The sequence below is a fragment of the Schistocerca cancellata genome, chromosome 3 (assembly GCF_023864275.1).
Source record: "Schistocerca cancellata isolate TAMUIC-IGC-003103 chromosome 3, iqSchCanc2.1, whole genome shotgun sequence".
Classification (NCBI taxonomy): domain Eukaryota; kingdom Metazoa; phylum Arthropoda; class Insecta; order Orthoptera; family Acrididae; genus Schistocerca; species Schistocerca cancellata.
Window position 1 is genome coordinate 228,336,888 of NC_064628.1, and position 27,122 is coordinate 228,364,009.

Below are 27,122 nucleotides of genomic sequence, written 5' to 3' on the forward strand. Positions count from 1 at the left end.
TCCATGCCCGAGGCAGGATTCGAACCTGAGGCGATAGCAGTAGCGCGGTTCCGGACTGAAGCACCTAGAACCTCTCGGCCACAGCAGTCGGCTTTGGTTGGACTTTCACTAACTGTTTCAGGTACTAACATTCTTCCGAAACAGTGTGTTCACTAATTAAAACTTTGTAGACAGATGGAAAAACAGACTCATGTTAAAAACAGTGAAAACTCTGACAATGATAAAAACCAAATCCATTAGCTTCCCTTGTAACAGCTCCTACAATAAACTTCTAGAGCAAATATACACCATTAAATGTGCTACTTAAATGCCAGAGAATCTGTACCATAAATGCAAAGTATGTGAAATAAGTGTTTATATTTATATTCAAATTGTATATACAATATGGTAGATTATGCAAAAATAAATTATTATTAAATTTAATGACGTTATTATCAAAAGGATTTTGCTACTCACAATATAGCGGAGAAGTTGAGTTGCAGACAGGCACAACAAAAAGACTATTAACCGCTTAAGTTTTCAGCCAAAAGGCCTTCTAAACACACACAAACACACACACACACACACACACACACACACACACACACACACACTCTGCTGATGCCAGACTGCGTATGATGAGAGAAGCAATCTTGGTCGTGGGGGCGTGGAGGAGGCTGGAATGGAGGTGAGGGGGGGGGCGGGGGGGGGGGGGGGGAGACAGCAGGGTACGGGTTAAGGACGGGAAAGTGCTGTTTGTGGGAACTACAGGGATGAGATGGAGAGAGGGCAGGGTGCTAAGTACAGCCAGGAGTTTAAATTGAAGGCAGGGTGGGGTAGAAAAGGAGGAAAGTAAATAGGCTGAGGGTGCACTTGTGCAACAGAAGACTGTGGAGTGGGAACAGAGAAGGGATAGGCGGGTGAATGACAACGACCTACGAAGGTTCAGGCCAGAGGTTTTGTGAACGTAGGATAAACTGCAGGGAGAGTTCCCATCTGCACAATTCGGAAAAGCTGGTGTTAGTAGAAAGGATCCAGATGGAACAGACTGTGACGTTGTCATTAAAATGAAGAACATTGTGATGAACAGCATGCTCAGCAACTGGGTGGCCCAGCTGTTTCTTGGCCACAGTTTGTTGGTGGCCATTCATGTGGACAGACAGCTTGTTGGCTGTTACGCCCACATAGAAGCCTTTGATTGGATATGCGATGCTTGTGACTGGACTGCACTAGGTGGTGGTGAGAGGATTTATGGGACTGGTCTTTCATTCAGGTCTATTACAGGGTTATGAGCCATGAGGGAAGGGGTTGGGAGCAGGGGTTGTGTAGGGATGGACGAGGATATTGTGTAGGTTTGGTGGGTGGCAGACAATCACTGTGGGAGGGGTGGGGAGGATAGTGGGTAGGACATTCCTCATTTCAGGGCAAGATGAGAGGTAGCCGAAACCCTGGTGGTGAATGTGATTCAGTTGATCCACTCCTGGGTGGTACTGAGTCACGAGAGATATGCTCCTCTGTGGCCGGACAGTGGGACTATGGGAGGCGGTGAGTGTCTTCAGAGATAAGGCACTGGAGATCTGTTTCTTACAAGGCTGGGAGGGTAATTACAGTCTGTGAGGGCCTTAATGAGACTCTTGGTGTATTTTGAGAGGAACTGCTCGTCACTACAGATGCGACAGCCAGGTGGGCTAGGCTGTATGGAAGGGACTTCTTAGTAAGGAGTGGGTGGCAGCTGTTGAAGTGGAGGTATTGCTGGAGGTTGGCAGGTTTGATAGGGACAGAGAAGAAGGCCTTTTGGCTGTAAGCTTACATGTTTAGTAGTCTTTTTATTGTGACTGACTACAACTCAACATCTCCGCCATATGGTGAGTAGCAATCTATCCTTTTCATAATATTGTCATTATTCCGTCCTGGATTTTCTATTATTACGTCTATATTGATGGTAATTCTACCAGGTCCCGATTTTCGTTTATTTTACCTGAATTTTTGTGTGTTACTTTGTAAACATCCTGAACTTGGTTAAAAATAATGGGGGCAGTCAACTCCTACACGTATGTCCCTTTAGATCAGTTAGAAATGTAACTGCAAGGTAATAAACTGTGTTGGCAAATGAACATTAATGATCTTACACATCTTATTATCTGACTCAAAATTTCATATATACAAAGCATTTTCTGTGTTGAAAACAGTTGTTTTTAGCTTTGCCTCTTTTACTGATCATGAGTACTGTTGCTCAATGTGCTATAGCTGTGAAGACTGATACATAATAAGACAGAAGAGGAGACCATTGAAACTATGCAGCTCATGAGAGCATTGCTGTGCTATGCACTTCATTACCCATAGAAGTGCCTATTGCATTTTACATAGGTCACTTACCTTAAATAAAGAACACAGCATCAGACCAGCCACAGTCTCCTTATGGACACTGCCTAAGCTCTCCTGACTTCTCCCTGTCAGTCAAAACTCTATACAATGAACCTTACTCTTCATGGACTACATATATGGATGCCTTTATGAACAGTACAAGTATTTTCCTTTCTATCTTCCTCCTCTCATTAGCTGCTGTTTTGTGTCATGGCTTAGATGTAATAGATGCTTTTGGTCTTATCAAAGTTCTGCAGTGTCACAGTTTTGCTCTGCTCGATAATGACTTTTTGTTTTCGTAATTCTATTCTTATTCCCTTCTCTGCCCTGTCCACCTAGCTATTCACATTCTCAGATTTCTGAATATGTCTAAATTTTTTATTTTTTTATGCAATTTTTTTCCCCAGCTTGTTTTCACGATCAAACAGAGTGTCCTTTTCATATTAAATTTTTGGGTCTGTTTTCTAGGCTATTTCTTGTAGCCAAAACAACAAGCTTTGTGTTTCATATGTATAAAATAGTTGCCACACACCACAGTGCTTACAGAATCTATCAGTGATATTATTTGTATGATTTAAAAGACTGCAGTCCATCCAAGTATATTTTTGATTGTGGTGACAAACCGGAAAGGAAGATAAGTTAGTAATGTTTTTTAATGCCATACACTTCTTAAATTTGCCAATAACGAACAAAGGAAGCATGTATGTACCATCAACATTGGTGCAATGAGCAATGGTTAGCCTATCTTTTTCAAGTTTCATTCCTGTCACGGTTTCATTTGATTTAGTATGTGTTTTGTTTGGCAGACTTTTATAGTTTAGGTCTGCCTCATCCATGTTATGGACTTGGCAAGGTAACAGTTCATTTTCTTTGAAAATTTCTTGAAACTTTACAGAAAATTCCTTAGCTGTCTCGGCATCAGCAGACAGTTTTTCACCAGAAACTGAAACAAACTGAAGACCATGACATGTTTTTCAGCAATAAATCCAGCCTTTATTAGCTAAAAACTCACTTCTGGCTTCTTTATGCTTTTTTAAGCAAAGCTATTACCTTTTCTTTTATATTGGGCCCAGATACTGGTGTTCCTTTCCGACATTCTTGGTGGAACCACATTTGCTACGTATTATCAAGCAGTTCAAGTTTAGGATTTTTCAATGTTTTGCAATTCTTAAGAGTGTTTCCGGCATCTATCACCACTGTACACGATTCAATATCTTTCCGATTTCTTCTCCAATCTTTTGTTGTCATAATGCCTACGCTGAGTTCCTCGGCAATATTTCGGAGTGATTCCCCTTGTCCAGTTTTTATAGCCTGCTAATTTCTCATTTAATGAAAGAGTAACATGTTTACATTTCACTTCTAACATGTTGAAAAAACACACACAACTGTACAGTACACATAATATAAAACAAATATGTACAGTACTGTAACTAACACAGAAGAACAATGTAAACCACTGAACAGTGAGCGACATGTTGAATAAACACACACAACTGTACAGTACAAACAACGTAAAACAAATACATACAGTACTGTAACTAACACAGAAGAACAATGCTGTAAAACCACTGAACAGTAAGCATTAAAAACTTCACAGTGCAGTAATGTACAAAAAACACAGACAACGACCAAAATGATATGAGAGATGATGGAGCACTAAAACAGACAAGCAATGACAACAGTTACCTGTAAACAACAATACAGTAAACAACAACGATGCAACAGGTAGTGAGTAACTGCCATGAGTGGTCGGATCACCAGGAGCAGCAGACCAGCTTAGGGTGGATGAGAGTGGTTCTACAGTAATCTTACATATTAGTTAATATTTCACATCATATACTGAGTAATTTTTTTTCATAGGGAATGTGGAGACTTTGTTACAAAACAATTCAGACCTATGAGACTGGTGTCTTTTCTATAAATTTGATTTTCACAAACATTATTTTTCAGAAACCTTTGTTTCTGTAATTTCAGTCCATTTGGTTTTCAGTGCCTCAATTCTTTCCTTCTTTACATGTATTAAGTAGACTACATATGACTGTTAGACGTTGTTGTGGCCTTCAGTGCGAAGGCTGGCTTGATGCAGCTCTCCACACTGGTCTATCCTGTGCATGCCTCTTCACCTCTACGTAACTGCTGCAACCTACATCCTTTTAAACATTCTTACTGTATTCGTACCTTAGTCTCCCTCCAACTTTCACCCTCCACATGTCCTTCCAATACCAAATTGAGAATTCTTGGATACCTTGAAACTTGTCATATTAAGCAATCCCTTTTTTTTTACTGAAGTTGTTCCATAAATTTCTTTTCTCCCCAATTCAATGACATAGCATCTCATTGATTACACTTTATACCCATCTAATCTTCAGTACTCTTCTATTTTCTTCTTGTCTTATCAGCCACTTTTCACTTCCATACAAGATCACAGTCTAGACTAATATGTTCAGAAATGACTTCGTAACACTTGAATTTATATTCTATGTTAGCAATAGTCTCTTTTTTGGAAATATTTCTCTTGCTATAGCCAAGTTGGATTTCATGTTGTCTCTAATTCAGCAATCATCAATTATTTTGCTGGCCAAGTAGAAAACAATTACCTACTACTTTCATCGTCTTATTTCCTGTCTCATTGCTTCAGCTTCACCTGATTTATTTTGATTACATGATATTATTTATGTTTTCGTTTTTTGGACACTCATCTCTCTTTTCAAGAAACTGTCCATTCAGTTCAAATGCTGTTTGAAGTCCTTTGCTGCTTCCTGAGACAATAATGACCTCAGCCACAAACCTCAAAATTTTTATTTATTCTCCCTGAACTCAACTGCCTCTCCAGATTTCTCCTTGAATAACACCAGGAATAGGCTAGAACCCTATTTCACTCCCTTCTCAACTGCTGATACCCTTCCATGTGCTTCAACACTTATAATTACCATCTGGTTTCTGTAAAAGCTGTAAATATCTTTTCACTGTAAAAGTTGAAAATAGCCTTTCATTCTCTATTTTTCTCCCTGCTACGTTCCTTCAGAATTTCAGGGAGTGTACTTCAGTCAACATTCTCAAAAGCTTTCTCAAAGTTTACAAATGCTACAAAAATAGGTTTGGTTTTCTTTAATTTATCTTCTAAGATAAGTTGTAGGACCAGTATTGCATGTTCCTACATTTCTCTGGAATACAAACTTATCTCCATGGTCAGCTTCTACCAGATTTTCCACTCTTCTGTAATAATTTGTGCTAGTATTTTACAACCATGAATTATTACACTAATATATTAATAATATTCAAACCTCTCAGCATCTGTTTTGTTTGGAATTGGAATTATTACATTATTTTTGAAGTCTCAGGGTGTTTTGCTTGTCTCATATATCTAGCACACTATGTGAAATAGTGTTGTCATGGCTGGGTCTCCTATAGCTCAATAATTCTGATCGAATGTCGCTTATTCCAGGGGCTTCATTTCCACTTAGATCTTTCAGTGCGCTGTCAATTCTTTTCTTCACAGTATCATATCTACTTCTTTTCCCCTTCTAGAATACTGTCTTCAAGTTCATTTCTGTTGTGAAGCCCCTCTACATGTTTCTTCACCATTCAGCTTTGAACTTCTTTGCTTAGTACTGGTTTGTCACCTGACTTTTGATATCTACACAGTTGCTTCCCCTTTCCTCAAAAGTCTCTTTAATCTTTGTCATCTACCCATTTTGCATTTTTTTGCCATTCACATTTTTTAGACATGTGTATTCCCTTTTGCCTGTTTCATATGCTGGATTTTTATATTTTCAGCTTTCATCAATTAAATTCAGAATTTCCTGTGTTATTCAACAATTTCTACTAGGCCTTGTCTTTTTACCTCTTTGATTCTGTGCTGCATCCACTATTTCATCTCTCTAAGTAATACATTTGTCTTCTACAGTATTCCCTTCCCCCTTTTCAGTCAAACATTGCCTAATGCTCCCTTTGAAACACACAATAATCTTTAGCACTGGGACCGATGACCTCACTGTTTGGTCCCCTCTCCCCACAATCAACTAACCAACCAATCTCCAGTTCTTTCAACTTATCACATCTCCTTAATTTCCTGCCTTCTTCCAATTTCTGAAGTTTTAGCTTACAGTTAATAACCAATAAATCATGGTCAGAGCCATCTGCCACTGGAAATGTCTTATAGTTTATAATACAGTTTTAAAAGCTCTGTCTTACCATTATATAATCACTCTGAAATCTTGCAATGTCTTGGGCCCCTTCCACATATACAACATTCTTTCATGATTCGTAAACCAAGTGTTAGTGATGATTAAATCACGCATTGTGAAAAATTACATCAGACTGCTTCATCTTAACTTTCCTTCCCCCCCAATCCATATTGGTTGGTTGATTTGGAGAAGTGGGCCAATCAGTGCGGATCAATCAGTGAGGTCATCAGTCCCATCAGATTAGGGAAAGATGGAGGAAGGAAGTCAGCCACGCCATTTCAAAGGAACCATCCCAGCATTTGCCTGAAGCGATTTAAGGAAATCACAGAAAACCTAAATAAGGATGGCCGGATGTGGCTTTGGACTGTCATCCTTCCGAATGCAAGTCCAGTGTGCTAACCACTGCACCACCTCACTCGGTCCCCGTCCATATTCTCCTACTATTTTTCCACTCTTCCTTTTCATACTATCAAATTCTAGACCCCTATAATAACTAAATTTTCACAACCCTTAACTATCTGCATAATTTTTTATCTCTTCATTAAGTTTTTTCAATCTCTTCATCATCTGTCGAGGTGAATGGCATTCAATCTTGTACAGCTCAGGTGGATGTTTTCCTTCTATCTTGGTTACAATAATGAAATCACTATACTGTTCATAGTAGCTCCCTCATTTACTTGTTTTTCTTATTCCTTATTAGACCTACTCTAACAAGAACCCCATTTTGTTTTATGTTTATAGCCCTGAACTCACTTGACCAGTAGTCCCTGTTTTTTGTACCACCGCATTTCGCTAATTCCCACTACATCTAACATCAACTTAACCATTTCCCTTTCTAAATCCTCCAAACTCCATACCCGATTAAGGGACCTAAAATTTCAAGTTTTAACTTCTAGAATGCCAGATTTGTTTTTCCTGATAACTATACCTTTCTGAGTAGCCCCACCTGGAGATCTGAATGGGAGACTTTATTTACCTATGGAATATTTTACCCCAGAGAATGAAACCATCATTTAAGCATACAGAACATCTATATGACCCTCAGGAAAAATCACACCTGTAGTTTCTCCTTGCTTTCAGCCATTCACAATACCAGCCTAGTCAGTTAATCACTGTTGCCCCTGAAAATATTGAAGAGGCTGCTGCCCTCTTCAGGAATCACGTTTAAACTCTTACGTATACCTCCATTGTGGCTGCACCATGACAGGCACTCAAGCTACCCCACCTCAGCAAAGTCCATTCTCAGATCAGTCAGAAGATGAACCCCAAATGTCCACTGCTGTCAACAGTTGCTACTCTTGGTGACATATTTGAAGAATGATAGAAATGTTCAAAGTTGGAATTTCTGGAGCCTATACCAAATATCTATTAGGAAACAAGGCAAAAGTGCAGAATAAGTAAATAGAACACAACAGAAGAAGCTAAATTTCATATGGAAAAGTGACTGGTGGTCATTTAGCACTGACGAAAATGTACAATATGAGTACATGTTGCTAGCCAGAACTGGTCTGAAGAATCATGAACGAGGATACGAGAAGAAAGACTGTTGAGTAACAGGACATTATGCACCAATCCTATTGGTAAAAAGAACTTTTCTGTACTTTAAAACTGATCTTCTATGGCAATGCCAATTAAAAATATGAAACAATGTGGATTACAATTTTCACAGGTTACTTCACCTGATATTATATGGAATACAAACTTCTGTTAATAATGGAAGCTTCAGAGACAGTTGCACATTTTGTGGAGGCCTCTTGCCTCATGCAAATAATATTATTGTAACAACAAAAACAATCTATTATTGATAAAATTATTTAATTGGAGACAAAAAATATACTCATCAAGCGGCGACAGAACACTCACATAAAAGACTGTTGTAATAGGTAAGCTTACAGAGCCAGTGGCTCCTTCTTCAGGCAGAAGAGTTGAAGGGGAAGGAAGAAGGGTGAAGGAAAAAGACTGCAGGTGTCTAGGAAAAGGGTTAGATTTTGGGAAAGTCACCCAGAACCACGTGCCAGGGGAGACTTACCCTACGGGATGAGAAGGAAAGACTGATTGTTGGGGACTGCATCGGATAAGATTTGAAAACCTGAGAGCTTAAAGGCGGAAGACAGGGTAATATGCAAGACACTGATTACTACTCAAACATGGTGCACGAGTTAATAAGAGCGAGAAGCTAAGTGCATTGTACATGACAGAGGTGGGAGGGGATGGTGAAAAATAGACGGGAAAGAAAATGATAGATGCATAAGAGAAAACTAAAACAGACTGAAGCAAAGAGTAGTTACAGCGAAGAAAAGATGAGCAGGAAGAAATTAAAGTAAATTAAGGCCAGATGTGTGGCGAGAACCAAGGACATGTTGTAATGCTAGTTCCCACCTGCGGAGTGCTGAGAAACTGGTGTCTCGGGGGGAAGAATCCAGATGGCGTGTGTGGTGAAACAGGTGCTGAGGTCACGAATGTTATGTTGTAGAGCGTGCTCCGGAACAGGATATTGTGAGTTGCCAATATATACACTCTGCCTATGCCATCCTAATTCAGGGTGTATACGCGGACAAGGAAACAAATTCCTGGATTTCCCGGTTAAAAATACACTTTCTCCCAGGTGAAAACATGCTTTATCCGTGTTAAGTGACAGTATATTTTCCCTTATCAATCCTTTGAATGGTTATGGTTTTATACACGGGCGTAGAATTTCCCGGCACTTTAGAAAACGAAACTCACCGAAAAAAGATACGTTTTGGAAATATCTTTGATGTGCAGCAACATGTACACTGCGTATTTTCGTATTACGAAAGTATACATTGGAATTCCACCAAACACAGAATGTTACTTTCCAAATCATTGAAATCGAGATTGCAATGCGCTTTTGTAAGCATCATAGCTCATTTCACATGATCTTGCCAGCCGATGACAGTGGATGTTCAGAGCATATCAGCCAACAGCAACATCACTGTTAAGTAGCACGAACACACAAACAGGGTAAGTTAATTGTTTGAATTAATACACATGGTGTTTCTACAAGAAAAGCAAAGCTTTCACATATAATATTGGTCTCTAAGGTTAATAAGCTGCAAGAGAAGCTAAGCTTCCGCATATAATGTTGATCTTTTTTGCGTGTGTTACACTTTAAGATATATCACACAAATGAGCCAATAAAATTTTTAATAATGACATAAATGTCTGATTTTCAGGGTTTGAAATTCTTCTAAATGGCTCGTCATCAAAGAGCTGAATTTAAATGAGAGTCAAATGCTCTGTGATTTAATACATTCATGGTACATTCTTGCACATAGTTCAACTTATGTAAAATGATATTTACTTTGAAAGTAACGCTTTTCAAACCACCATTCACAATATTTTCCCGCAACCTGTTAGAAATAGGTTCGTTTCAGCAGTTGCCAGAAAGCGCAGATAACAGGCGACAACGCGCTTGCGCAACTATCATGACGTAGGAAGCCCGTATGTACGTATGTGTAAAACATTGAAACATCATACATTATGTCACAAAAGAAACCAGACATCAGAGGATACTTCAGAATATCGTGAATAATACTAAGATGTGCACATTTAAAGTGCATACTAAAAGTGCACATTCGTATGTCCAGATTCCCAATGAAGCAGACCTCGACTTGATATTAAGCTTTTCAGTGTGGTTTTCAGGATGTAAATTTTGTTGGAGCACCATTACTCTATTATATCATGTTTGGTTCTATATTATGGCATAATACCATACGTGCTAAAAGATGAAAACGTGCACCTGAAATGCAGCAAACAGATGAAACTAGCCAGTACTGTGGAATTAAACATTTCGTTTCAAATACGAGGGTCACTCCAAAAGAAATGCACACTATTTTTTTGAATCCATCTTTTATTCTACACGTTTCAATGTTATACAGTGTGTAGATACATCCTTTAGGAACAATATTTTCATTTCTCCACATAATTTCCATCCCTCTCAACTGCCTTACGCCATCTTGGAACCAGTGCCTGTATACCCGCATGGTAAAATTCTGGACCAACCTGTTGCAGCCACTGTTTGGCAGCGTGCACAAGGGAGTCATCATCTTCAAACCTTGTTCCACAAAGAGAGTGTTTCAGTTTCCCAAAGACATGATAGTCACATGGAGCCAGGTCAGGACTGTAAGGCAGGTGTTTCAGTGTTGTCCATCAGAGTTTTGTGATCGCTTCCATGGTTTTTTGACTGACGTGTTGCTGTGCATTGTTGTGAAACAGCAAAACATCCTGCTTTTGCCGATGTGGTCAAACACGGGTCAGTCGAGCTTTAAGTTTCTTCAGTGTCGTCACATATGCATCAGAATTTATGGTGGTTCCACTTGGCACGATGTCCACAAGCAAGAGTCCTTCGGAATCGAAAAACACCGTAGCCGTAACTTTTCCAACAGGAGGTGTGGTTTTTGAATTTTTTTTTCCTTGGGTGAATTTGCATGATGCCACTTCATTGATTGCCTCTTCGTCTCTGGTGAAAAATGATGAAGCCATGTTTCATCACCCATCACAATTCTTCCAAGAAATTCATCTCCACCATTCTCATACTGTTCCAAAAGTTCACAGCAAACCGTTTTTCTTGTTTCTTTGTGAGCCACTATCAACATCCTTGGAACCCACCTGGCACAAACATTTTTTAACGCCAACACTTTCAGTAAGTATTCTGCAAACACTTCCTTCCCCTACCCCATCGTAGCATGACAATTCATTCACTGTGATGCATCTGTCAGTAGTCACCAATTAGTTAACTCTCTGCACATTGTCTGGAGTGTGTGCAGTACGAGGCCTGCCGCTGCGAGGACAATCCGCAATATTGCCGTGCCCACTTGCATCACGTAACCTGTTTGCCCACCGACTAACTATACTGCGATCGACAGCAGCATCTCAAAAAAATGGTTCAAACGGCTCTGAGCACTATGGGACTCAACATCTTAGGTCATAAGTCCCCTAGAACTTAGAACTACTTAAACCTAACTAACCTAAGGACATCACTCACACCCATGCCCGAGGCAGGATTCGAACCTGCGACCGTAGCAGTCCCGCGGTTCCGGACTGCAGCGCCAGAACCGCACGGCCACCGCGGCCGGCGGCAGCATCTCCATACACCTTTTTCAACCTCTTGTGGATGTTTCCCACAGTCTCGTTTTCACAGCAGAGGAATTCTATGACAGCACGTTGCTTCAGACGAACGTCAAGTGTAGCAGCCATCTTGAAGACATGCTGTGACGGCGCCACTCATGAAAACAGGTTGAACTAAGTTTGAAAACAAGTGGGAAGGATGTATCTACACACTGTAAAACTTTCACACATGCAGAATGAAAACTGTATTTTTACAAAAGCGGTGTGCATTTCTTTTGGAGTGACTCTCGTACATTGACTGCCTCTGCGGAAAAGGTTAATAAAAGTCAAATTTCTTTAGCAAACAGACAAAAATAACTTCATTGTTCCACAAGACGATTAATGCTTGACTGTCAGAGAGGTGGAAATAAAATAAAATCTGAAACTAGTGACATATTTTAGCCTTCCGTAATTATGTGAATGTATTTTAATTCACTTGATAGCTCCCGGCCACAGATATTCATTTTGTTTTCATTTGACGTGAGAGTTAATGAAGGGTAACAGCAAAATCACTAAATGTAAACATGGGTCACGTGGAGACTACCCACTACTGCTCAGACTGCTCTGCGCATCAGCCCCAGATCTACGATATTTGCAAACCAGGTCAATACCAAAAAAATCGTACTTTCAAAAATATGTTCATCTCATAACGCACATCTTTCTGAAAAGTCTGAAACATAAAACATATGTGTTCGAGGAAATGTAAGACATATTATTTGGTCTTACGTGTGCCAAAGTTCAGTGCCACACCTCTTCATAAACCATTCTTCTATCGCACATCACTGTATTTCGCTCGGTGGAATTGAAACACGTATATGCTATCAAACTATATTCAGGACAGTAGAAATTGAAATGTCCTGTGGTGCATCTCCCACTCCCAGTCGGCTGGTTTGAAGGCCTACCCCTCTTTAAAAAAAAAATCTCGCAATTAATAGTGGATGGGATTATTTGTAATCGGGAGAACAAGACCTCTTCAGAAAATTTGCACTCTTTATTGCTATTAGCTAATAACTTGCTGTTTTGTGTGACATAAAATTAAATATAGGATACATAAAACCAATAAAGACAAGAGATAAGCAAGAAATTACACATTTCTTCAATTTTTAGCTCCTAGTATTTTTTTTCTCTCTAATCTTGCTACAGCTTTACATGGTGTACTTTCCTTTCTATTACCTCATCAGAGTTTGTCAAACGTTTTGCTACATGAAAAATTGAAATGTTGCTATCTAATACTGAAGCAACTGCTGACACAAATAAAACCCAAGACTGGTGTGGTTTCTCGATTTGATTACGTCTATTTTATCACTGTCTGCTAGATAAAACAAAAGAGGCCTTTCTAATATTGCAGCAATTTTGTGACACACGCCGAATAAACGAGACTGTTTTGGCACATTTGGCCATTTTTATAACACAACAGAATGTAATTCATGAAGTACCAATATCAAATGCCTATTAGGCCAACTACAAGCAAAAAGCTTTATGTTAGGAAATAGTTTCACATTTCATTCATATGCACCAGTTTCTCAAGCATGAGATCGAACAGTAGTATTACGAAATTTTTATATAAATTTGGAATTGTTTTATCCTTTCATAATTTTTGTGATGTCCCCATTTTTCTCCTTCCTCGTTCTAACAAACAATATTTCCATCACCAATTCTGTAGCTATTCCTGCCATTGTCAAAATTTGTTCGCCGATTAACTTTACTAACCCTGTCAGAATCACAGGTTTAGTTATCCCGCAATTATTTTCCGGTTAGGCGTTATTACACGTTCGTACAACACGTTTTCCGCGTTACTTTCAGAACAGAACTTAAGTGGCTGCTAGCCGGGGACTGTACAACTGGTCCTTACTAGTGTAGCGATCTGGCCAAAAAATTTCTGTCAAAATTTGATTTTCTTGGATATACCGAGAAGATAATATTTAATCTTGCTCACCTGTTATTCCTGTCAGTCGTTTATTTACATTCTGGTAGTCTGAATCTATGGATGTCACTAGTAATTATAACAACGCTGATCATTCACAAACCCAATCAACCACATAATCACACAGCGATCGGCATTTATCCGTTTTGGCTTTACTCTGCTCAGCTCGTATAGCCCCGTCCCCTATTGTCTGCGGAAACTTTATTTCTGGATGCGACGAGGATTCTCCTGACAGAGACATCAAGTACACTATGCACACATTCAAACATCAACTAATGATTAATTCAGAAATCAACTTAAAATGTGTTCAAAAATGTTCAAAAACCAACAGGGAAGCGTTTCAAAATCATATGAATAATCCAACAAAAGCGCTGGCAGGTCAATAGACACACAAATAAACACAAACATACACACAAAACTCTAGCTTTCGCAACCAACGGTTGCCTCGTCAGGAAAGAGGGAAGGAGAAGGAAAGACAAAAGGATATGGGTTTTAAGGGAGAGGGTAAGGAGTCATTCCAATCCCGGGAGCGGAAAGACTTACCTTAGGGGGAAAAAAGGACAGGTATACACTCGCACACACACACATATCCATCCATACATACAAGACACAAGCAGACATTTGCCGTGGAATGTTTCCCTCTATTATATTCATATGAATAATCGATAGACAAACGTGCGCTGGATGCTAGGCACTTTGTGAAACAAGCTTTTTTCCTCAAGAATATGAATTTGGCGCCCCCTTTTCCCGGTAGCATCTAGCCGCTTGCTGCGACTGCTTGCACAGCCAACAGCCACATTCCTGTAGCCAGAAGCAGGAGAATCTACTACTCAAATGCGACTCAACTGCGCATGCACCCACTCGTAACTGCTAAAACAAATCTAATGTAAACAGTTGTGACTTCATGCTCATTGGAGGCAATTTGTTGTTTTGAAGCATTGCATAGTCCTCCTAAAGCCTTTGACACATTTTGCTGTTGGCAGATGCTTGCATGAACACTGTGTGTTGTTGTTGTGTATGGTGTATTTCCTTTGCAATTCAAGTTATTTTCGCTTTTTTCTCTCGTTTATGTTTTATTGTTGAAGAATTATTCTGCAGTAGTGGGACACTGTAATATCCTTTGTTAGAATATCGGTTCTTACCACACAAAATTACAAAAATTTAACTGAAAACTAAAACAATGAATAATTTCCGGAATTCTAAAAAATTCCTGGATTTTTCCCGAGCCATGACTTCCTAAAATCATGCCCTGAAATGAGATCCATTCTGCCTGAAATTTTGCCCACCACACAGCTTTCCATTGCCCTCCCAATCTCCGCAACATTCTTGTTAGACCCTACGCTCCTTCTGCACCTATCTACCTACCCTATGGCTCCTACCCCTGTGAGCATCCCTGTTGCAAGACTTGCCCTATGCACCCTCCTACCACCACCTATAATAGCCCTGTAACTGACAAAACATGTAGAATCAAAGGGAGAGCCACCTGCGAAATGACACACCATATACCAGCTATTATGTAAACACTGTTCAGCCTTCTACATCGCCATGACTACCATCAAATTCCAATTAGGATGAATGGGCATAGGCAGAGGGTATATAATGGCAACTCAAAATAGCCTGTTGTGCAGCATGCTTTACAACATGACATTCATGACACCCACGCCTGTTTCACCACACATGCCATCTGGATTCTTCCCACAGACACCAGTTTCTCAGCACTCCGCAGGTGGGAACTAGCTTTAAAACGTGTCCCTGGTTTTCGCCACCCACCTGGTATTAATTTACATTGCTTTCTTTGGTCTCAACTTCTCTACACTTTTCTCACTTCACTCTTTGCTTCACTCCGTTTTAGTTTTGTACATCGTCCATTGTCTTTTCCCATCTACTTTTCACTGCCCCTCTCAACTCTGTCATGTACAATGCTCTTAGCTTCTCACTCTTGTTAACTCATGCACGATGTTTTAGTTGTAACCTCTGTCTTGCATATTACCCTGTCTTTCACCTTTAAGCTCTCAGGTTTTCAAATCTCATCTGATGCAGTCCCCAACAATCAGTCTTTCCTTCTCATCCCGTACGCTAAGTTTCCCCTGACCCGTGATTCTGGATGACTTTCCCAAAACCTAACCATTTTCCTAGAGCTCTTGAGTCATTTTCCTTCACCCTTCTTTCTTTCCCTTCAACCCTTCTGCCTGAAGAAGGAGCCACTGGAACTGAAAGCTTGCCTATAACAACAGTATTTTATGTGTTTATTCTGTTGCAGCTTGGTGAGTAGATTTTTATCTATCCAATTACATAATATGAATATAATAGAGGGAAACATTCCACGTGGGAAAAATATATCTAAAAACAAAGATGATGAGACTTACCAAACACAGGCGCTGGCAGGTCGATAGACACACAAACAAACACAAACATACACACAAAATTCAAGCTTTCGCAACAAACAGTTGCTTCGTCAGGAAAGAGGGAAGGAGAGGGAAAGACGAAAGGACGTGGGTTTTAAGGGAGAGGGTAAGGAGTCATTCCAATCCCGGGAGCGGAAAGACTTACCTTAGGGAGAAAAAAGGACAGGTATACACACACACACACACTCACACACACACACACACACACACACACATCCATCCGCATATATATATATATATATATATATACCTAAAAACAAAGATGATGTGACTTACCAAATGAAAGTGCTGGCAGGTCGACAGACACACAAACGAACACAAACATACACACAAAATTCAAGCTTTCGCAACAAACTGTTGCCTCATCAGGAAAGAGGGAAGGAGAGGGAAAGACGAAAGGATGTGGGTTTGGTCTTTGGTCTTTAAATATGTCTGCTTGTGTCTGTATATGTGTGGATGGATATGTGTGTGTGCGCGAGTGTATACCCGTCCTTTTTTCCCCCTAAGGTAAGTCTTTCCGCTCCCGGGACTGGAATGACTCCTTACCCTCTCCCAAAACCCACATGTTTGTGTTTGTTTGTGTGTCTATCGACCTGCCAGCGCTTTTGTTTGGTAAGTCTCATCATCTTTCTTTTTAAATATATTTTTCCCACGTGGAATGATTCCCTCTATTATATATATATATATATATATATATATATATATATATATATATATATATGCGGATGGATATGTGTGTGTGTGCGAGTGTATACCTGTCTCATCATCTTTGTTTTTAGATACAATTACATAATATTATTGAATACTTTAATATACATACAAAACATTCACCATAAAATATTTGACTATGTCTGAAGCTTCCGTTATTCACACTGCTTTTTATTCTGTATACATCAGGTGATATAATCTATGCAAATTTTAACACTCCTAAATCAGAATTTTGTGGTTTTCATGTTGACAAAAATTGCATAAACCAACCTGCATCTCAGGGGAAATAATCAATGCAAATTTTAACACACACACACACACACACACACACACACACACACACATGATCAGATTTATGTGGTTTTCAAGTTGACAGAAACTACATAAACAAACCATTAATAAAAACCAAGAAATTTCAACTGGTGATCTGACTATGTTTAAAACTTAGACATACGTATGTCGTGAAAATTGTGCAAGATATATCAGCATGGTGCTTTCAGTCCATTTATAATGTTAGTCTGTCACAGAAATGATATTTTGGAACATATTGAGTTTTCTAGAGATTATGCAATGTTAAATGCTTTGGTAAGACTCTGAAGACCTTCTCCAAATTGAAGTTCTACCTTACAATGACCCTGGAGCTCCATGGGTGTTCCATCATTGTGAGAAGGCAACAAAAATAAGACCAATGGGAGACAGCTAATAAGACAAGGTTTTCTTTAAGTGGCATAAAGAAGTAGACAAATGACTGGCTGCTCACAACAGCAGTCTACTGAAGTTAATGACTAGAGTTTGCAGGCCACTAATTCATTTAAGTTTATTATACCACAGTTAAGGTACTGCATCAAACTGATTTACTGACTTAGGAACAAATAAGTGAACATGTACCTTAATGGTCTGACTGAGCTGAGAAAGTAAATGCAGCTGTGCTTCAGGTGGTGCATTAGCAAATATTTTTGTGTTCGTGAATGTTTCCAACATGCTCACCGTTTCTCGGCTTTTTACTGTTCCAGGCTTTGGACAGGCACTGGGATAGTTACGAGTATTTATTTATGATATTCACTGTGCTTACTGCAGTCTGTAACAACAATACAGTATCACAGCAAAGCAAGAAAACACAGATGCAACAGAAATTATTAGATGTACATTGTAACGTCATTTGCTGGTTTCACAAAGTCGTCTACTGCAAACTGAAATGCCATCTGTATGGTCTGCTCAAAATCACTAACATAAAACTAAAACAGTCATATGGTCATAAGCAGTAAATGACACACTATCTTTTAGGTTCACATAAAACGATGAAGTGTAGTGCGAGTTTGCCAGTACCACTGTAATCAAATAGACCTCAAAATCTCTCATAGTTCAATGATAAACAAGCATATGCCTCAAAACTTCTACAGCAGTAGACTGCACCACTACATGTTGACACTGAGCTGTTGTAGGTGTCAACACCACATCCAGAGCATAGAGCAATTCAACTGCTGTCAAAGGATTAACTGGGAAATAAATAATCCAGATTTACAGAGTAATCAGAAGTCATAAGAGATATTGTGAACATGGCTGTTGTTCAAGTGTACAGCCAGAGGTTGACAACCACAGGAACGTTACAAGTCCTTGACACACTGCTCAAACAATTTCAAGGTATGACAAGCAAAAGTCGAGCACAATGTCCATGGCATATTTTGTGATAATTGAACATATAAGATGGTGTCCAAAAATTCCTGAAATATATTAATTACAATTATTACATCTGAGAATGAAATTTTCACTCTGCAACTTCCTGCCAGATTAAAACTGTGTGCCAGACCGAGACTTGAACTCAAGACCTTTGCCTTTTGTGGGGAAGTGCTCTAACAATTTTGAGCTATACAAGCATGACTCATGACCCATCCCCAAATCCTTACTTCCACCAGTACCTTGTCTCCTAACTTCCAAAATTCACAGAAAATCTCCTGCGAAACTTGCAAGATTAGAGCTCCTGGAAGAAAGGATATTGGGGATGTGGTGTCACCGCCAGACACCACACTTGCTAGGTGGTAGCCTTTAAATCGGCCGCAGTCCGTTAGTATACGTCGGACCTGCGTTTGTCGTCACTATCAGTGATTTGCAGACCGAGCGCCGCCACACCGCAGGTCTAGTCTAGAGAGACTCCCTAGCACTCGCCCCAGTTGTACAGCCGAATTTGCTAGTGACGTTCACTGACTACATACGCTCTCATTTGCAGAGACGACAGTTTAGCATAGCCTTCAGCTACGTCATTTGCTACAACCTAGCAAGGCGCCATATTCAGTTACTACGTATCCTGAACAGGTAATATTGTGAATCATGTACCGTCAAGAGTAACATTCATAATTAATGGATTAAAGTTAAGTATCAAACTAATTACGTCCGCTTTCTGAATTCTAATTCCTTGTCATGTTCCAGACCTCACGTCAGTATAGTCCTTCCCTCCTCACGCCAGCCTGCGTGAGCTAAAACACGTGCATTTCGGCCTCCTCTAGTAACACGGTGTTGGCTCTTCTGCCAACCGAACAGGGGAGATGTGGGATATACATGTCCCAGCACCAAATTTTCTGATATGCAACTTCTTGGGAGATTAATACTGTATGCCAGACCAAGTCAAACTCGCGGCCTTTGGTTTTCGCAGGCCAGTGCTCTACTGACTGAACTACCCTAGCATGACCCACAACCCCTCCCCCCCTTTACTTCTGTCAGTATCCCATCTCCTGTCTTCCAAACCTTTTAATGTGTCAGTTAAGTTCCATATCAGCACACGTTAAGTTCCATGTCAGCACACACTGCTGCAAAGTTGAAATTTCATTCTGGAAACATCACCCAGGCTGTGGCTAAGCCATGTCTCCACAATATCCCGTTTTCCAGGAGTGCTTATCTTGCAAGTTTCACAGGAAAACTTCTGTGAATTTAAGAAGGTATGAGACGAGGTATTGATGGAAGTACAGCTATAGGGACAGGTTGTGAATCGTATTTGGGTAGCTCAGTTGGTAGAGCAGTTGCCTGTGAAAGGCAATGGCCCCAATTTGGAGTCTCGGTCTAGCACACAGTTTTAATGTTTGTCTGGCCTCCCAACAGATACCCCTCCGTTGTGGTTGCACCTACGGTACAGCCATCTGTATCGCTGAGGCACCCAAGCCTCCCCACCAACGGTAATGTCCATGGTTTATGGAGGGGCTTTTGTTGTTAGTGCGTTTAAAACCATCTGAGGTGCTGATCGAATCACTTCCAATGTATAATACCTTTGACCATTCAACTTGGGTTTCATCTTGAGGAAGAGGAAGAAGTCACATGTAGCTATGTGCGGTGAGTACGGTAGATGGGGGACAACTGTCATCTTGTTTCCAGTTGAAAATTCCTGAACAACATAGGCTGCATGCGATCATGTGTATGCCCCACCTGTGGATATTTTCACCTTATGTCCACATCATGATAGATCACTTTACTGACTGTCTGAATGGGAGGACAAACTCATTATAAACAACCATGTCAACATAAAAAATAAACAAAAAAGGACGTAAAGTTGCTCTCCACGTTTTGAGCTTTTTTTGGCTGAAGGGAGAAGAAACGCTGTTCTACTGCAATGATTGCTACTTAGTTTCAGGGTCAGAGCCATAAATCCGAAATTTGTACAACTGACAACCTTTGAAAGAAATTTTGGATCACCTTAAAGCTACTGTTTAAGTTTCTGGCAGACTCTTCTGTAATATGTTGAAATACTTGTGGCACAAACTTCACCAAAAGCCTTTTTATGTTCAATTCTCCTGACATAACACATTCACACGCATCATAGCTTATTCCCAAGGTTTTGCAGAGGTCTTGAATTGTCTGTCTACAATTCTGCAGAATTAGATCCCTCAATTACTAAAATTTTTCTGGTGGGATGCCAGGTGACAGTCAACAACAATGGTGCCATCATCAGCGTTCACTCTTTTCTGTAATGCTTCACATTCTTCCTCTCAGTCACACTGTAATGTAATACAGATTCTTCAGCTTGAAGTAAAGGAGGTCTTCAATCTGAAGCCTATTACAAGCACATTATTCCACAGAATACTGCAGATTCTAAAAGGTTTAGGCGCATCTGACAGAATTTGTTTTCCTCTACTAACAGGTTTTGTAGCCGAATAAACACTGGATCAATCTGGACACATACTAAGGTTGTAGGTACTACCACCCTAGTTAACGATCATGTTAATTGCAATCAATGTTCACTGAAGAGCCCAGTAAGCATTAAAAAGATGGCATTTTCGACAGCTAAGTAATGGTATGTTTTGTTTCAATAACACACTGCTTACTCAGAAAAGTACAAAATTACACTAACTAGTTGCTTATGAATAAGGGACAAGTTTGCAGACATCTATGCACAGTTAGCATTTTTTGTAAAAATATAAAACAAATCCCGAAGTATTCAGCTATAATTAGAATAAATGATATTGTTTAGAACAGACTACAGTTCATGTGAATAATTTTTTTACACTGGGAGATAATGCAGGCCTCAATTCACACATTGGACATACCTCTAACATTTCATCTTCAGGTAACGGTGGAGATTCTATCCTTGTAATGCCTGCTGACGAGATTGATTCAATATTTCTGCATAAACCTATTCTAGGAGCTAAAGGGTGATAATTTCAAACCTGTTGTTTCTGAAGAGTAATGCATAAGTAATGCACTGGGCTTTCAAATGTGAAAACTGCCATGTTTAATAAATACAGTAAATAACAGCTTTGTTTTAAAACATACACTCTATACAGCATCTGCAACTTAGCATTTTTAACTACTATTTCATCTTTGAAGCTATTAGTTTTGTCTCTCGTGTGAAGCTGGGACATGTTTTTGTAAGTGTTGAGCATGTGTGCTGCCATAAAAAAACAGAATGGTGTGTGTTAAAGCAACTTCCAGAGAATTTAACAACACTCACACAGTGCTTGTCCAAAAATGTGTTTAATTTGAAAGGTTTTTTTTTGTCACATTTCATGTTCTATTGACTTCATGAATGTTTCTGTGAAAGTCAAAAACAAGAAATCTATCATAAGTTTACAATGAAAAATTTGATGTTTATCTTAGCGCACAAAACCAGCAATGAGTACAAAATGGGGCCCCAGGTCGAAAGCAAGGGAATTTGTAAGAGCTATCTAAAGGTGGATCTGTAATCAATCTGAAACCAGTAATGCTTTGATTTAAATAAACTTCTGGTTACTGCCTAAACTATAAACCTTAAAAAGAAATGTTTGTGTATTTTGGATTATTCGTGTTGTCTTGGGTCTGCATTATCTCGGATTTAGTGGTCATAAGTAACTTGAAATTACTGAAGTTTACAAATTTAGGAACTCACAACACAACCACACACAGAAAATTCATGTTATATTATTCTCATTACATAAACTCCATTTTTGTTAATGCTTCTTCTCTGGCACATTTTAAATTGATGTGGTATTAGCTTGTGCTGCATTTTAGTACAAAGCAGTAATGATCTTTCTTACAATACAAGATGTGTAGATTTCTTTGCTGTCTATTTCAAAGTGAGCAAATACTCTTCTACAAAACAAGGTAATAAATCCTGAACACAAAAAATAGCAAGAAATAATAAGAAATCAAACAAATGTTAATACAAAGAAGTTGAAATAATCAAATTTCTGTCAAATGCAGTTTTCATTTATGCTTACTCTCCTCTTTGTTCTCTGCTTCTATTTTTAGCAATTTTTTCAACTTTAAACAATCTCACAATATAAAGTCAATATTTTCTTTTCTGTTTTACTTTAAACATCAAATATTCAATCAAATGGAATTTATTAATAACCTTTGTGTTGAGCTGTTATCCATACCATAAAAATTAAAGTTATGTTAATTAAATAACATAATAACGCTAATAAAACAACCAGCTGACAGCAGTAATTTTATTGAAATGTATTTCTTTTACCTTATTTCTCAATAGCTAAACTATAAAGTACTGTACCTTTATATGTTTTCTTGGATTGCCTGCAAGTTCAGTAATTTTTTCAGCTCGCTTGTTCCTTGTTATGATTATACCAAGCTGACTAATTGGATTTTGGTCAAAAAATTCATCGATGAAAGATTCCAAGAGCTGCAAACAAAGTATTAGACTGTAATACACACAGATATGACTGAAGTAACTCGATAACATTCCTTCATTCTAACAACTAGTCTTAACATTTATCCTAAAATGTGAAGGACATTGTCTTATTGCATAACATTTTTGACATGAATTTACATTATAGAGCATTTTTAATTAAAAAACATCACAAACAGAATTCAATGAGATGTTCCTGTTACATTTAGCACTTCCTCATATAAAATTTCACCATGAATATACCAACATAATATTTTTCTACTTAATTCTTTGTCTAAAGCAGTTACATTTACTTCTTGTGATGTAACTTTATTGATATGCAAGCAGCTTAATATATCTACATGTACTTTTAAAAATCGTATGTTCCACATCACCTCCTAAACCACTGGATTGATTTCAAGCGAACTTGGTAAACATATCACTTACTATATGGAACGAAGCGTCTCTCTGTAATGTCCAAAGCAATTTCAACCAAATTAGATATATAGATGACTCATTATTTGTATAAAAATACAAAATATTCCACAGGAGGGGCTCCCTTCTCTTTCTAACAAAAGGAAATGCCAAGTTTTTACAAATGTACTTCACAGAAGAAAAAAACTTGGAGCTAGATCAAAGTTGTCATTCAGTGGCAGGTGTAAGGCATGATGTAGTACTGAAACTTCAAGGAAAGTTTCATGAACAGAATGAGTCCATCTGTTTCTGAAGTATTGTTTGCAACTTGAAATAAATGTTGCTTTCAAAACTGCTTGACTTTCTTTTCAATCCACAGTCTCAAGATGAAGGAAAAAAAGGTCAGTGAATTTGAAGAAATGAGATGAAATAATTACCTTATTAAAGGGTAACAAGTGTTCTATTTTCACACAAAAAAGTTGAATCATTGTCCATGACTGCCGGCCGGTGTGGCCGTGCGGTTTAGACGCTTCAGTCTGGAACCGCGTGACCGCTACGGTCGCAGGTTCGAATCCTGCCTCGGGCATGGATGTGTGTGATGTCCTTAGGTTAGTTAGGTTTAATTAGTTCTAAGTTATAGGCGACTGATGCCCTCAGAAGTTAAGTCGCATAGTGCTCAGAACCATTTGAACCATTTTGTCCATGACTTCTTGCATACTTCTTACCTAGATAGAATAACAAGTTTCCTCAAGATTCTGATGAAACTGCAGGATGAAATTTGCTGCAGATACTGGTGTGTGTATATGTGTGTGTGTGTGTGTGTGTGTGTGTTTGTGTGTGTGTGTGTGTGTGCGCGTGTGTATGCGCGCGCTCGGCTTTATGAGAAGAGCCTAATTGTATTCCTTATTAAAAACACTAATTTACTATAGAGAAAACAGACAAATAGGAACAGGTAAAGGAAAAATGTAATGATCCTAAACAGACTTCAATCCCTGGAGTAAGAACAGCTTGGCACAAAGAGGTTCAGAAGGACAAAAAAGCTAAGATTTAAATCTGAGTTGACTAATAATGAGCCGTGAGCATTTAGTAAGTTTAAGGTGAGTTTGAAACTTGGAGAAAACTGCAGAGTCCAGTTGTAATAATGACAGACAAAAAGAAGAGATCATGAAGCACTAGATATTAAACATAAAGATTATGCAGGTATTTCGAAGGAATTCTAATAAAATTAGAAGATCCAATTCAAAATTAACAACTGGTGAGTTTGTCATTGTGGAAACAATATAAATAATCAATAGAAAAGAGAATGGTGTGATAGATGCAATTATATCTATAAATATTGAACAGTGCAATACTGAAAATGCAAAGTGTTTTAATTGGTAACAGTTTAATTTTCCACATTCTGGATGATACAACAAGAAATTTGGTAATAGGAGTAAATAGGTGCAAAACTGTATTATTTAAATAGAATTATTTTTAAAACATTGTGAATAATTAATTACACAATTAAACTGAAATAGTGCACAGGGAAAGGCGTTGCTTTAAAATTCTGCACTGAATACACTGTATCTACGTGTTTAGAAAGTAGAGCAAAGTGTGTGTTTCCATATATATAAAATCAGTCTGCAGAATTACAGTCATATCTCACCAATACATATCAACTTGAATTCTTGAAAATAGCATGCGCTTCAGTATGATGGCTTTTTTTGACAAAAAGCAGCTCTTCTGCTGAAATCAACACACACTGAAGAATGAAAAATTATGAGGAACTCTGTACATCTTTTTAATTCATTGGCAGAGATGATAAATGTAACACATTTGTTGGGTCTATAATTACACTGCCTTGTATTGTCAATGTTGCCTACTGGGATATGCGTTGTGGGAGATGAACGCAAATGCAGACTTCAGTATCCAGTCCTAAAACTGCTATGGCTAACATTTAAGGCATAATCCACCTGAAGAAATGTTGAGTGCCACAGAGCCACTTGGTGCCATTGAAGATACAACAAAAATCCAAATGATGCATAATGGGTGTAGTCAAAGAAGTACGGAGAAGTGAAAGAAGACATATTTTTCAGAAGCAAAATATATCTTCAGAATAAATTTTCACTCTGCAGTGGAGTGTGCACTGATCTGAAACTATCTGGCAGTTTAAAAGTGTGTGCCACACCAGGACTAAAACTTGAGACCTTTGTCTTTTACAGGCAAGTGCTCTACCAACTGAGCTATCCAGACACGACTCACAAACCACCCTCAGAGCTTTATTTCAGCCAGTACCTCATATCTTATCTTTCAAATTCATGAGCTGTGCTCAGATAGCTCAACTGGTAGGGGGACTTGCCCACGAAAGGCAAAGGGCATATATTTGAGCTCCAGTCTGGCACTCGGTTTTAATCTACAGGAGGTAACAAAATATGTACATGCCACTGGTTTTGAATGAAGAAAAGATTACAGTCAAAAGAGTTGATGGCAACTTTCAAACAGAGCTACAATTTAAGCAGGCATGTAATACAAGAAAATTATCTTTAAATTGTCTTCAAATCCAGCTGAATAGAGACGGAGAGAACAATGATTGAGTCTGAAATTCTAGAAAACAAAAGCTTCATACAGTACCAGTGTTTGTACTGAGAAGTGTGGTAATAAAATGTCAGATATTTAGTGGATTTGATCAGTGACTTCAATACCAACAATATCCAGTACATATCATTAATATTTCAGTATTTCCAATGTACGATTAGTGGAAGTGCTTCATCTAATAAAACTGCACTTCTGTGAAAGAGAATTCCTGACTTCCTACTTAAGACTTTATAGGTTTTATGAATTTTTTAGCTATTAATTTTACTTCCAATGTAATTCCATGTACTGTGAATTCAGAAGCATACCGTATTTACTCGAATCTAAGCCGCACTCGAATCTAAGCCGCACCTGAAAAATGAGACTCGAAATCATGGAAAAAAAAATTTGCCGAATCTAAGCCGCACCTGAAATTTGAGACTCGAAATTCAAGGGGAGAGAAAAGTTTTAGGCCGCATCTCCAAATCAAAACAAAGGAGACATAATTTAGATCAAATGAATGACGATACAGCTACAGTAGTTTGGTTCGAGTCGTAAGCTTAGCAGTTAAGCTTTACCAGGTAGCCATTGCTATGCGTCAGGTGCTCCGTCCGTATTTATACAGGTACCCTTCCTTTTTCACGTGCTTCGTCTGGTTTGAATTGATTGCTTATTTTTCTTTGATCAGATAAGTGCCGTTCTCTTTGTTATAGGTGTTTACGTCACTCTAAGCTAAAAATGCATTGCTATACTGTGTCATGCATTGTTTGTCACATTCCGATAATGAGTGTTTACGACCTGTCGCCGCTCACGGCATGGCTTGCTTTTGTGCGTGCAACCGCTGCTTAAAAAAAAAAAAAAAAAGAGGAATAGTCTTATTAGCGAAACAATGGCAAGAGACTGCTATTTGTTGTTACTCACACTGCTGCTTTCTTTGATAATGATCATCAAGAACCAAATAACAGATTGAGTATGATAGATGTTCTGAACGAGAGTTTAGCGAAAATTTTTCTCCGTTTGAAAATCTTTGTAGACGCCTCTTTAGTACATTACATTCTGCACAGAAATTAGTCATCTTAGATTTAAAAATCTAGTCAATTGCCGTGCTTCATTTCTGACTGTATCACTATTAGGCATAAGAATAATATGAATATAAACATGACATGATATGTGTATTCTTCCACGTTTGCTGTTGTCTCACTCTAGTTTCGTAGTTTATTAGGCAGACAGGATTTAAATGAGATAGCAGCAAACACAAAAGAATACATGACAAAATGTTTATATTCGTATTATTCTTATGGGGAAGAGAATCATACAGTTGGCCATATTAACAAACATCCCAAACAGTCTTGCCAGTCGGATTTTCGTAGTACATTGAAATG

General features: G+C 38.7%; 1 protein-coding gene across 1 annotated transcript in view; it reads right to left on the reverse strand.

The window, feature by feature from the left end:
* Positions 1–27,122, reverse strand: part of LOC126174858 (general transcription factor IIH subunit 2) — a 117,495-nt gene that overhangs the window by 30,661 nt on the left and 59,712 nt on the right. The window contains exon 3 of the mRNA XM_049921255.1: positions 22,663–22,791. Within this exon, the coding sequence (XP_049777212.1) occupies positions 22,663–22,791 (129 nt within the window). The remainder of the gene's footprint in view (positions 1–22,662; positions 22,792–27,122) is intronic.